Genomic DNA, 14,786 nt, shown 5'->3' on the forward strand with positions numbered 1-14,786 from the left:
TTTTGCCATCATTGTCTTAAGGAATTTGAATGGCAAAGATTGCATTCCCAGACAATGCTCATAGTCTTGGCATATATTCAAGTAGTATGAAGAAACCTTCATAGCACTGTTCAGGATTATGGCTTATGCATTGCAGACACCATTTGATGTGGGTTCCTTGATGTCTTGACCCCTGTATTTCAACCTATTTAATGAGACACTGTTGTAAACCATTTTCCAGTGGAATGTCTGACCTCCACCAAACCCTGGCTTTACCCCTCGGATCAGCCCAACAGGATAATGGCACAAGACAGCTGTTATGTCAGTTGCAATGGGTACGTTTTCAGACATAGACATCCACTACCACCACCTTGCATATGCAATATGGGTTTTGGCCACATTGTTGATTTCAGGAGCATCTAATGCAGAAATAACAAAGTGTGCTATAAGTACTGTTGTGATTAAAGTAAACAAAACCTTTATTTTTTTTTGGATTTCTATTATTTTGCAATATCCAAATAAATTTCCCATTCCACATAAAAAGCACATATAATTTTTTTGTGTGTGAAACAAATAAATGTGAGACTTGTAAACAGGATGTTTTTAATGACACTATGGTGAAATGTTTATTAGAAATCAATTATTGTGAAATGCTTGTAGAAATGAATTAATAATGGTTGCTTTCACCTGTAAACACCAAAGATGAGTTCCACACCGTTTCAGTGTGTCCTGCTTGACAGTTATTGGGATATTTTGTTAAGGGTCATACCACGACTGTCTGCCATTTGATACACCTATGAGCAGAGCTCATAAAACACAGAACAGTCTCAAGACATGTTTATCCTTGTGAGACATCGCTCTTCTGTGGAATGCACTGGTCATTAAAGGATATCATTTCCATGACAGTCAGCAGTTAGACTGAGAGTTTTGATGGACAGACATCTAGTTGTTCAAAGTATAGAAATATGGATGTGCATAACTAAATCCAGAAGCATTCAAACTAGGCTATTCATTCTTTTGCTTGTATTGTTGTTCACCTTTTTAAAAAATATATTTGCAAATTACCATCACAAACATAATAATCTTAGGAGCTGGATAACTGTGCAAAAAAAGCTTGTACATAGACACATAAATATGTTGTATAAATACTGTGAGGTATAATATAAAAAATGTAGCTATTTTGTAAAATCACTGAGGATAACTATGCAAATCCTTTTGTGAAGCAATTTTAGTACAAATATCTTTATGAAATCCACACCAGACTTCAGACGTCCTGAAAATGTCTTGTGATTGGCTCATTCAGCCCATGTGATGTACATGATGACTGGAATGCTCGTCAAAGTCAAAGAGAAAACTTATTTCAGCAAACCAGCTTTTTCCCAGCTTGTCTTTTTTGCAAGATTAGTCCATGTTTAAGACAGTACTGGTCTATCCGAATCGAAACTTCGGCCAGTACTTGACTATTGGTCGATTCATCTTTCCAGTGTTGACTGCGACTTTTGGTATAGAGGGCTTTGATGGATGTGGAGGTGGTTGTTTTTCCTGCTCTTTGTCTGTTATTGAGAATCCTTGTTCAGTCTTTTCATTTAGGTTCATCCTCGGCAGAAAATGTGTAGACATGTGTTGTGACTTCACTCTCGGACTGGACCCCATTTTTGCTTTACCTCTCTTATTAAGTGCCACAAACCACTCTCTGCCAGTGCGATGGTTCCTGTGGATCACTGAGGCGTACGTGTTGTAGCTGTTCTCCTGAAACCGCTCCCTGAACTTACAGTCATCTGTAAAGCTCTCCTGGGGAAAAGGACAGGAAAAGGGGGGAAAATGATACAAAGATAGAAAATCAACAAGTTGTTCAGCCTGATACTGATACGCCTGTGCATGTTAATGGTCATGTGAATTTATCTCGAATCTTGGCATTTAACATAGACAGTGAGTGATACTAGATCCCTCTGATGATCTTTGTTTGTTCTTCAGCTGGAGTCCAGCTGCAATGGTGTTTATTTAGTGTAAAGTTTCCTCTAATATGTGTAGATCTTACTTTCAAATTAGATAACTTTTACACTTATACTACCTTTTCTGGCCTTTTTCTGTAAGCTATCCAGTATATTTTTGAGTGTGTGCAAACAGATAAAATAAAATCAAGTATGATTGCATAATTCACCATGGAAATAAATCACTCTTCTTAATTCAGACTAGCAGTTTGTATTATAGTAGATACCACAAAACACCAGAGGACATGTTCAGTGTACCAGGCATAGTTCTTCTTCATTTTGACTGTCATCATCAGTTCTGAGATAATTGCACAGACTGAGAAACAGAAAAAAATGCCTATTCTGTACTGGTTTGGGCTTTGTTCTTCTGTATTGCAAGGATAGAGATGGTATCGACACCTCTAAAAACAAAAACAAAAAAACCTACCAAATGTACCATGTTCATACTGTATACTGTTTTAAATATACAGTACAAGCTAAAACAAATAAGCAAGCTGAACCGTTACAGCTGTGCTCAAAAGTTTACATACCATTTGCAGAATATTTATTATTGAACAAATAATTTTAAAAAATCTTAAAAATAAGATCAGGCTGCACAAGAGGTTTTTTCTTTCTTTCAAATATCCCACAAAAATATTTCATATAATAATTTACAAAATCATCCTGTTAAGAAATGTATTTAATTAATTATATCCTCATTTAGCATTAATTACATCTTATGTATTTGTGTATGAGTCCCCCTATTGTCCTGAGTGCAAGCTGGATGTCAACATCATGTACAGTACTCTAGACATTGTGGGAAAAGAGTGTGCAGAGAATGCTAGGAAATCAAAGAAATTGCAGGACCAGAGACTAACACACAGCTATCACAACAGGCAACAAACAGTCATTGATGTTTGTGGAGACAACAGCCAAATTCATGCATTATGCTGTCTTGTTCAATATATGTTAATATCAGTTATCTCAAATACTTTAGTTTCATCAAGGCAGTACTATTATGGTTATTAACGACAAATATTTAACAGATTCAGCAAAGGGGATATACACTTATCAGACTGTTTAGCCTATATATATATATATATATATATATATATATATATATATATATATATATATATACATATATATATATATGTATGTAAGTGATCAGCTTACTTATCATGCTTCAATTTTAATAGACAGAGCCAGAGCACATCAATAAAGCTTTAACACTTTGGGCACACAATAAGTAATTACTGAGCACACACTTTGTAGGATGCCACATTAGCAGCTGCTGGAGAGAGAACAATTTGTGGCCTGATTGAGTTAGCCCCTCATAAAGAGAGCTAATGAAAAGCAGCAAGCAGATTATAGACACTGAGCCCCAGAAAGAAGCATTGAGGGGGTTACAGAATAATTGCAAGTCTTGCTTTTATCTCCCAGCTCAAAGTCATCAAAACCGACTTTCCAATCAAACACTGTGGTGACTGACAGAAGCAGAGCTTTGTTTGTGTGGGCTGAAAACTCATTAGGCTATGAAATAACTTTATCCTTCCAAGGCAGAGGAAAGCAGGACACATACTTTTTCGTAGGCAATGTATGGTTATGTACTGTGCAAACTTGGGTAGGGTTTCAGAAATGCAGCCATAGCCTGACATGACCAGACATCCATTAGATCTCTAAATGTTTTTGAACTATCTGAGCTTTGGTCAGATGTTTAAGCACATGAACTTGACCAAATCAACACTAGATAGCAGGCATGAAAAAAAAAAATTTCTCAGATTTTTTTTGTCTGCAATTGTTCCTTCAAGCTGATGGCTCTTTGTCGAATGTGACTTTAGACTTCTCTGTAGGTATATCTGATACCCAGCGTTGTCGTTGAGACCAGCTCATTTAAGTCTGAGACCATAAGGACTAGAACTTGACTCCGACATGACTTTCTTCTGGTCTGTCACACTGAATACCTAGCCTATACTTGTGTGTGCCAAAAAGTATTAGGACACATAAGCCTTACCTAAAATTGTGTGAACGTGTTTGCATTATATTAAATCAAATGGATTTTATTGACACAAACACGTTTCAAGAACAACATTTCACAAAAGGAAATTTGTTAAGCATATTGTTAGAAATATTGTTCAAAATCAAGACATAGAATTTGGTCACTTTCTGGTTATCAGTGTTTGTTGATCATATTTGTAGTTATTGTGATGAACGACACCATTAGTTATTTTGCTAGGACACCTTTAAGGGAAACTGCATGACTTCATATATCCAAAAAATAAATTAATAAATCATGAAAGCATTTCTTAAAGGGATAGTTCACCCAAAAATGAAAATTAGCCCATGATTTACTCACCTTGAAGTCATCCTAGGTGTATATGACATTCCTCTTTCAGACAAATACAATCTGAGTTACATAAAAAAATGTCCTGGTTCTTCCAAGCTTCATAATGGCAGTGAATGGCTGTATGTCTTTGGAAGTGCATCAAAGGGCATCTATTCTATATTAAAGTGCTCCACGCATCTCCAGGGGTTAATAAAAGCCTTCTGAAGTGAAGCGATGCGTTCGTTTAAGAAAAATATCCATATTTAAAACTTTATCGTCTAAAATAACTAGCTTCCGGCAGACGGCCGTACGCATCGATTTACCCAAAAAGAGTAACCCTTGAACTTGACGCACAACGTAATGACGAACGCGGTTGCCCATCCCTGTTTGTTTGAACCGTGAGAGGCGTCAATTGCCGTCATTACATTGTGCGTCAAGTTCAAGGGTTACTCATTTTGCGTAAATCGATGCATATGGCCGTCTGCCTTTTTTTAAAGGGATACTCCACCGTTTTTTCATATTAAACTATGTTATTCCCTTAACTAAGACGAGTTGATACATACCTCTCTTGTCTCAGTGCGTGCACTCAATCGCTCTGGCGCGTGGCGACACTTTGATAGCACTTAGCTTAGCCCAGTTCATTCATTAGGAACCAAACAGAGATGAAGCTAGAAGCGACCAAACGCCTCCACGTTTTCCCTATTTAAATACAGTTACACGAGTAGTTACACGACCAAGTATGTTGACACGAAACAAAACGTGGCGCTTTTCTAAGCGGGTAAAAAGGATAACTAATGTATGGCGGAATAGCACTTGAAGTTGGGAGCACTTCGACTCTGCGCAGTAAAAAGTCACGTTGGTTCTAATGACAGAAGTGAGAGGGAGAGGATTTTTCAGGAGTGACTTTTTACTGTTTGGTCGCTTCTAACTTCATCTCTGTTTGGTTCCTAATGAATGATCTAGGCTAAGCTAAGTGCTATCAAAGTGTCGCCACGCGCCAGAGTGATTGAGTGCACGCACTGAGACGAGATAAATATGTATCAACTCGTCTTAGTTAAGGGAATAACATAGTTTAACATGAAAAAACGGTGGAGTATCCCTTTAAATATACAGTACATTTTTTCATATAACTCCGATTGTGTTCGTCTGAAAAAAGAATGTCATATACACCTAGGATGGCTTCAGGGTGAGTAAATCTTGGGCAAATTTTCATTTTTAGGTGAACTATCCCTTTAAGCTGTAGCATCATTTGATTTCAGATGCCACCTGGTTTTTATATTTTACGCCCGACCCCTGGGGGTTAATGCAATGAATTTCATACGTTTCATAGTCTGAACTAAGTGTCCAAATTATTTTTTGGGGACACTATTAAGTGTTTTGTAAACAGCAGCTTATCCCAACAACTGTACACAACCACCAATATTAAGAATTGTGGCCTCACTCTCTAAAAATAAATGTTGTGGGAAACTATATCATGACTTTAATGAGGGTCAGTCCCAAGTAAGAGGTCTTGCATAATTCCCAAACTCTGAAATAATAAAACTGTTCTGGTTTGCTGAAGAGTGCAGCAAAGCAGAAAATGGTGCCATTACAATATTTTCTAAACATGCCAGTCATAACTTGACCCACCATAGCTTCACAGGGGCTCTCTCCCCTAAATGTGGTAATTTGCCCCCAAAACATCTGAATGTTTGTTTGATTAGGGTACATGGTTTTTGTCTTCTGGAAGTGCCTTATGACCTTCATTTTAAACAGCCGCCAGCTGTTGAGGATACGTCCTTTTATGACATTTTTTTTATGGGGGAAATTTCAATCTATGTTTCAGGAGATACAAGACATCCCATATGTCTGTTGTTCGGTATCTGAGAGCAGAAGACATTTTATTATCAAGTCATGAACTTTACAGCTGCTTGACCTGTGTCTGTTTTCTGACAGTTTTCTTTCCGAATATTATCCACAAACAATCCTCTCTCAAGATTTCCCATACAGCAGTGTTATATTTTTGTACACACAGACATAAGTCATTACATCTTGGCAGATTTAATCCCATTCATAATTGTTGTTGTATTATTCAGAGTTTTTTTTTTTTTTTTACCTTTAGAGCATGTGAGCAAAATCAAATTTGAGACACGCCTCTCGTTCTTAAGCAATTGATTTTCATGGAATGGGAGACGTTTGCATCTCCGTTTCCCTCTTGTTTTCTCAATGAATGCAGTGACCTCTTAAGCTTTGCAAAGATTATGTTAGTAATGGCTTGCTGGGTAGGTCACACGGCATAATGTACATCTGTCTTCCTTGCCATTATCACAGCAATAAATTGCCACTATGAAAACATCAAAATATTAAATATGACAGACAGTGCAACAAAAATCAGACGCTAAGTCATTTGATACTCCTTTGGTTAGGCCGACTTGTCTACGGAGTGAAGTGCTTGGGGTTTAAAACCCAAGCTGACAGCTATTAAATAAGCCTGTGCAACTGTAGCTGGTCTGAGGAAATGAAACCCAATTCAAGTCTGACGGAGCCGCTGCAGCTGCTTTAATTACAGATGATGTCTGCAGCAGTTTGGAGGCTAATCCTCAGATTTATAAGATCCTTTATTATCCATCCCTTACGAGGTTTTTCTAAAATTGTAAAACATTTATTTGAAGTAGGGTACACATAAATACAGAGCAAAAATAACTTAATTATTTTATTCAGCAAGGATTCATTCAAGTCTTTTTTTGACAGTAAAGACATTTATAATGTTACAAAAGATTTCTATTTCTAATAAATACTATTCTTTTAAACTTTCGGTTCATCACATAATACAAAAAAAGATCACAGTTTCCACAAAAATATTAATCAGCACAACACAGTTTTCAACCGTCATGATAATAAATGTTTATTGAGCACCAAATAAGTAATGATGCTGAAAATTCAGCTTTGCCATCACAAGAATAAATTATACATTTTAAAATATATTAAAGGCACAATATGTTGTTTTTCGCCGCTAGAGGTCGCCTATTCAAAACAAAGGCGTAGCTTGATGACGCCAAGATTGAGCGCGGAATCATGGGAGTTGTTGTCTTCACCTCACAGCTGGTGGAAAAGAATCCGACGGGACTCGGGCAGAAATAATATTCATGGATGAGATTATTAACATTACTGTAATATGAAGCAGAGCAGGAGCGATTTCTAATGAGAGACGCTATTTATTATGCTGCAGAATTGCTAAATGGCATGCAATTAATTTTAAAACATATTGAATGATGGAGAAAATGCTGCATTACTGCTACTAAAATTAAGCTGCATCTGATTTTATGTTAGCCACTTGACAAAATAGTGTTTTTCTCTGAGGCAAGGTAAAAAAAACATGGTACTCGTGGAAAATCGAGAAGTTATTCAAACAATAAGACTAACAGTGTTGAGCTATATAACAATGATTAGTTTTCTGTCTATAAATGTATCCAAACAGTTGTTCCCTTGTCTAATAACACATATATATTTAATATAATATATTAAAGCGTCTTTGGTGTTTCCTTGGTTTCTGCAAAATAAAACCGGAAATCGAGGGTAACGCAGGTATGGCATCACTGATAGGCGACGCAATGACACGGTCTGTGTCCTGGTTAAAATTGCTTATTTCTCTGGATTTAAACATTCTTGGAAACGTCTGGGATAATGTAAGTACACAAGTCAACAAAATATATAAATATATATATATTCTACTGTTTTTGGGATATTTTAATTAAAAAAATCTTACATATTGTGCCTTTAAAATAGAAAACAGTTAGGCTATTTTAAATTGTAATACCATTGTACAATATTACTGTTTAACTGTGTTTTTGATGACCACAAGAGACTTTCAAAAACATTAAAAAAATCTTACTGAACCCAAGGTTTTGAATGGCAGTGTGGCCTATATGTATAATTTTGTGTAGTTGTGACATACTTTCTTACCAACTGACCAAGTATTACTGCTTAGAAAAAAATATATAACATGTGAAGGTGAAAGCTGAATAATGATAATGATAGATTGGTTGAATAGATGGGATAGATTGAGTTTAGGGTTTGTAGTGTCCCCTAGACCGATGATTTTTTTCTCTCTCTGAAATTCAAGAGAAAAAAAAGGCAGTTCCTATTATGCAAGAGTTTTAAAGCTAAGAAGGAATATATATAATTTCATATACTGTTTCTTTGTATGCATAAATCCCTATTCTTGCTGTGTGCATACAAAGTGTCCTTACTTTGCCCAACTTTGTTTACACACATATTGATTCCCTTCCTCTTTCTTGCAAGATTATCAACTACCCCAGACTCGTTTTAATCTGCTCTTCCCATTAACACATGCTAATAAGCTCTGCCTTCTATCAGACAGCCCAGACCCCTGCAAAGCCAGATTGCTCTGTGTCTCTATCCACTGCTTTGTGCTACACAAGTCTTTGTAGACAGAATTTGCAGAGGCTCACAAACATCACAGTAAGCCGAGATTTCCCTCAAAAGTGTGTATGGGGAGTTTGTTCAGCATATTTTGGGTTGGTTTACATCCACTTTATTTCTTTTTGTGGATGTATGAGTTTATATTGTGTTAGTTGGATCAGACTCACAGTTGCATGAAGCCTCCCCCTCTTGTTCATGGCTAGAAATCGGTTGCTGAAAACCCCTCGGATCCCTATAACCCCTTGAGACACGGCAAAAAGCTCCAGCACACCTACAGATTGAGAAAAACACATTGATTGCAGTGATGACTGATGACCTTTATGTCCTAAAAGTCAAAGGTCAAACAATAGCAATGTTCACACAGCAGGAGAATACAGTTGTAATTCCTGTTTGGAGTGATACATACTGCTCCGTTCAAACACCGTTTGGTTATAATTATGAAAGAGAGTGACAAACGCATTCTATAACCAAAGTGCCTCCCTTCAATTCTCAAGTGTCATAACCGCATTTTGAAAGCGAGTTCATGTGATATGTGCAGGTTGTTGTGTCAATGAATGGCATAAGGCGAGCACTGTTATTAAATGCTGTCATCACTAACGTTAGGTCTATCAACCTCTCTCATGCAATAAAAATGTTAAAGTTAAGTCTTGTTAAGTTTTTGGCCAGAGAAGAAAGAAAAAAATTAACTACAGTTTTTAGCTGTATATCTGGCAAGATTAAAGTAGGTGGTGTTTCACAGAGAATAGCTAAAAATTCTTAAAGGCAATATGAAATGTTTATATTATATTCTGTCATCATTCAATCACAGGTTAAAGAAGAGGACTGAGTACCTGTTCATACACAGACATTGTTCTATACACTCCTGTCTGCTGCTGAATGTACTCAACAATTTTAGTCACATCTGTTCATTTAATTCCAAACACTGATTGTGTGAGGTCAAGTCACATTTACTTTTATAGCCCTTTATACAATGGAAATTCTTCACTAATGCTTCACAATAATAAACAGGAAAGTAACAGAATTAATAAGACAAATTCAAATTCTGCTTTAAAGCAACTGTTAGCAAGATAATAGTGTCATTATTCAGCTCAAGTCAGTTCCATGTTAATTCATTTAAGATAATCTATTTGTCAAGTGTTTTTGTATTTTTATTTTGACAGGATATTAGATGTCTTTATAGAGTATAAAGAATAGAGAATACCCAACAACACATACTGTAAAACACACTGACATCATAAAAACAAGCACCCAATAAATGTGACTTCCTTGTGCCAGTCTAGGCTGTATTCTTTCAGAGAGATGTTTCAGGTCAATGATTTTTGCTTTCGAAATATTCTGTCTGCCATATGGGCTTAACACCCACAGCCAAACTTATAACAATCCTTTTTGCTTTAATCTAATTTTCATCATCTGTTTTACAGTAGACCCTCTAAATAGACCATACTACGGCATGTGCACCAAGCTATTCAACCATTAACAGAAATCTAGTGCATGGCATGTTAATGATGCCACTCACTCCAGCTTTCAACTCACTAGCATTCTGATCTCAGCCACTGCACCTGTTCCCCATACCTGTAAATAAACAAGCCGCTCCAAAACAAGAGACTCCAAAGAGGAAGCACTACAGTTTATCATTCATTCAGCCAGGACAATCTGCAATAACAGTTAATGTACTTGTGCCTAAAAAGTATTTTTGAACAGCTCATCAAAATAACCTGCTATGATTCTGTCTGTATGGAGCTTCACTTGTATGCAAAGCTGTTTAAACATTGCAAGTCTATAATTACATTGGGTCAGTGTAATCGTAAATCAGTATTTTGGATGTAAATTAGCAGAGTGTCATTCGCATTGAGTATTATATCAGAAATAAATCAATCAGTCACTAATTTGAACTTCGCTCTCCATATAACCAAACGTCTGTAAGTCTATAAAGATATGGTAAATGATAACATACTTAACGGATTAGGTTCGTGACTCCCGTTGACTCTTCCATCGAGGTGAATCTGAAGGTGGAAACCTATTCCAACTCTACAGTACAGTCTACCAGTCCTGCGCCCTGATACGCGCCCTTCTTCGACAAGTTGGTGCTCCAAATACGCGCGTTCAGATCCAGTCAGCACTGCAGAGCGAGGCAACTGAAAGAGGAGTAAAAGCAGGAGAGGAACGTTCATTCTTTCCAGAGAGCTGTCTGTGCGAGTGCTAGGCCACTTCCAGCATTTTGCTGTTGTTCCAGCGCTCTGAGGTAACTCGCCGTTTCACTGGTGGGCATTACCCTCGGCTGCAGGAGCTGGAGCAGATCTGCTGGCAAAGAGATATTTATATCACAAATGATCTCACTGCTTGATGCGTGCCTGAGATGTGCGGGACGCTCTCTCTCATCTTCAATTTATATCGGACGAAACATTCAAACCGCCCTGAAATCTATACATTGTTTGTTGGAGATGTAGATCCAACCTTAATGATGTCTGTGACCAGGAACAGGAATAAACATATAGAAATACATACTTTAATTAGTGCTTCAATGAAAATGAAATTTATTCGCGATAATAAAAAAACATAGTTATTTAGAAATCTAGTTTAAAACACGTGACAAGTTTTGAGAAATGTGTTGTGTGTGTTGGTGTTTTGTAATCGTTTATGATTTTGAAATAGGCCTACGTTTATATCAGCAGAGCCACATAAATGTATTTAATGTCAAGTATAGTGTAGCCATGAAGTAAAAAGTAGCCTGCGAAATACAGAATACACATGAGTGTACATAACTTTTCAAGTTAGCTTTTGCACATATTTTTTCAAGGTAAGAATTTAAACAAATACTCTATTTTTTTCTTTTTCTTTTTTTACAATTGGTTTGGTTTCTTCATTTTTTCATTTATATTATATGTGTGTGTGTGTGTGTGCATATATATATATATATATATATATATATATATATATATATATATATATATATATATATATATATATATATAGGCTATATATAAACTTAATGACCTTGACATTCAGTGTTAAAGGGTGGCCTCATGCAGGTTGATTTTGATTTGGTGTACACACGTTTTCAAAAATGCTAATGTTATATAATGGAATCTCTCCATTGCTATTTTTTTTTAAATAATATTTTATAATATTAATCTAGTAGGCCTACTTTGTGACTGAATTTTAGACTTACAATTTGCATATAGTTACCCCACAGAAAAACTAAATGATTTTTAATTTCGCAAACATGTTTATATAAGAAGTCGGTTAGGCTATAGCCTGTATGAATTGGAATTTTTATAGGCCTTGTGTATTTCTGCGTCACTTCACCTGAATGACCCACATACATAGTCTACTCTTTCTGCATTTTAAGAACAAGGGAACATGTATACCATTGTGTGGACAAGCAAATCATTTATTACTGGATGAGAAGCAATTGTCGAAGCTGTCTATCCAGAATGCTTACAGGCAGCTCTGTAGTTTTGCACACAAGCCTCGTGAACGTGTCACACACCTTATTACTGGAAATTATGAGCACTGATTCTTACTGGGACAAGCAAGCAACAAAACTTAAAATATAAAACTATAAAATTCAGGTTGTAGCCTATATGTATGAACTGCAGGTGAAATAGCAGGTGAAATATGTAAAGAGGACCCTCAGGCCTGTCATTGTAAACTTGGACAATTAGTTTTCAAAGTGAAGATATTGATATTTTAAAAATGAGCGGCAGGTAAAATTGTCAGCATCTCTTAAAATTATATGTGAATTTTTCAAGAATCTCTTTGAAATTTGCTTTGGTAATTGGCACAATGCCAAGCTGTTACATGGATTAATTTTATGTAGCACATGTTCATGACAACACAGAATTAATCAAAATGTATCATTTAAATGAACAGTATGTTACAATTTCATTGGAGCCTTTGAAAGCCTCTCAGTTTCTTTTCATTGGCCCTCTAATAATTAAACAATAGTGATGTCGAGGCCAGTTGTTTTAATACAGCTATACCTGCTGAGAGAAAAGCAGCACTACACATTTTCTGTTCAAAGTACCACACAGTGGGAATTTCACTGTTCATGTCTGAAACATGAATTTTAATCATCTTTACACAATACTGTGTTGGATAGTTAAACATGAGCTTAATTTCAACATAGACATGCCTGTTCAAAACCTGGAAAGTTCGTCTTTGCAGTTTTATCAGTAACCAAAAACATTTGCTTTTTGCATGATGCTTAATTTCTGCTGGTAGGTATTAGTATAATTCCAAGATTCACATTCCCAAAAAAAAAAAAATGTTTGCACCTTTAATGGAACACTATAAGCACAATTAAAAATGTGGCCCTTTATGCCTATTTGAAAAGTGAGAGCAGACCATCTAAATGCAAGATCACTGAGGTTTTAAGTTTTATAAATACTCACTTAAATAGTGTTATATGGTACAATTTAGCATTTTTTTATTAATATCATGGCAATTGAAGCCATTAATATTTAGAATACTTGCATTTCGTTCTGAACTAGTCGAGCAATTTGTTTTGTTATATACATATGCATGGTATATGCTCCTGTTCTCTTATATGCATGAATTTCCTAGAGCATTTGTAGATTTTGCTCACATGAATCTTAAGTTACCTTTAAGATGTGATGGCAGCCTTCAGTAATTTGAAAGGAATGTGTTCTGAAAACATTACAAACTTAATCACTAGATAAATGACTGAGACATGGAGGTCTGTAATGTAGTCTCCTCTTTGTTTCGCTTGCTACACAACATGGATTGATCACTTTAATGTAAACAGTGCAGAACTGTTTACCTCCCAAATTGTAAAGGCCATTTGTTTGTGTTGGACCCTCCAGTAACTGCAATGAGGAATTACCCCAGATGAGTATAAACACCAATGATCCTGATTGATTCATCAATGATCCTGGCTTTTAACAACTTTGTAGTATCATGCAGGTTTTTCTCTCCTGGGGAAGAGTCATTTGTTACTGTTTTGGCACAAGTGATCATTATCTGTGAATTAAGCTTTTGAGTAACGAGAGGAGATGAGTTGTCAGGTACTGCCACAAATGACAGCGTCTGGACAGTATTAAGACTGTCTGACCCATTTAAAGATTGCTACTCAATGATTTTGTCTGTTGGCTGATGGTGGTTAGCTCACATGGTTTGTTATCTATTAAATTTACAGTAAATGTAACTGCAAAAGTTTTTTTATACGCAGTCAAAATTCATTCTATGACTTGCTGTATTTGATCATATAACGTGGAAGCTATAATATGTGACCCTGGATCACAAAACCAGTCACATGTCGCACGGGTATATTTGTGGCAATAGCCAACAATACATTGTATGGGTCAAAATGATCGATTTTTCTTTTATGCCAAAAATCATTAGGATATTAAGTGAAGATCATGTTCCATGAAGATATTTTGTACATTTCCTACCGTAAATATATAAAACATTTATTTTTGTGAGTGAATGCAGCACAATCGCCAACATAAATGGACAACTTTAAAGGAGATTTTCTCAATGTTTCGATTTTTTTGTATTCTCAGATTCCAGATTTTCAATAGTTGTATCTCGGCCAAATATTGTCCTATCCTAACACACCATACATCAATGGAAAGATTATTTATTCAGCTTTCAGATGATGCATAAAGCTCAATTTCCAAAAATTGACCCATGTGACTGGTTTTGTGGTCCAGGGTCACATATGTGTAAATAGGGAACAACTTTTTTATAATGCATTAACAGTATTAACAGTTAAGAGATGAAAACTTCACTAAAATAGAAAGTTGTTTCCTAATTTCCTGCTACGTGTGCTTTGTGTTGTTTTACAAGCTCTTTTACAGCCCGCTGATTTGGGAATCACTATTATTATTTTTAAGCGCAATGTGACAAGGGAATTTCCATTTGCTTGAGGGTGTTTCTCTGATGATTTATGTAGATTTCCTATTGAAATAACAATCAAGTTGAGTATGTGTTGTGACCCCAGAACCACTTTCTCAACCTTAGTCCTTTGCAAACGTGCCCACAGTCTTCTGAAACATTCCACCGCAGCAAGGCGGAACAGGAGAGAAGGTTTTTACTCTCCGTCTTGAGGTTTCCTCAAACCAAAG

General features: G+C 36.1%; 1 protein-coding gene across 1 annotated transcript; it reads right to left on the reverse strand.

Moving 5' to 3' along the window:
* Positions 1-436: 436 nt before the first annotated feature.
* On the reverse strand, positions 437-11,101 carry fgf5 (fibroblast growth factor 5). The gene is made up of 3 exons (XM_079873215.1): positions 10,652-11,101; positions 8,865-8,968; positions 437-1,770 (listed from the first exon to the last, which is right to left on the reverse strand). Exons 1-3 carry the CDS (start codon positions 10,866-10,868, stop codon positions 1,408-1,410), a joined length of 684 nt encoding a protein of 227 aa, XP_079729341.1. The 5' UTR covers positions 10,869-11,101; the 3' UTR covers positions 437-1,407.
* Positions 11,102-14,786: the final 3,685 nt, after the last annotated feature.

The sequence above is a fragment of the Squalius cephalus genome (genome assembly GCF_949319135.1).
Source record: "Squalius cephalus genome assembly, chromosome: 5".
Classification (NCBI taxonomy): domain Eukaryota; kingdom Metazoa; phylum Chordata; class Actinopteri; order Cypriniformes; family Leuciscidae; genus Squalius; species Squalius cephalus.

What these genes read in the sequence shown, in the direction of transcription:
- fgf5 (XM_079873215.1), bottom strand. Translation starts at nt 10,868, where the DNA reads ATGAACGTTCCTCTCCTGCTTTTACTCCTCTTTCAGTTGCCTCGCTCT. An exon ending in TCACGAACCTAATCCGTTAA is followed by an intron (nt 8,969 to 10,651) that starts GTATGTTATCAT and finishes CTCAATCTGTAG; the next exon opens with GTGTGCTGGAGCTTTTTGCC. An exon ending in GGGGGAGGCTTCATGCAACT is followed by an intron (nt 1,771 to 8,864) that starts GTGAGTCTGATC and finishes CCTTTTCCCCAG; the next exon opens with GAGAGCTTTACAGATGACTG.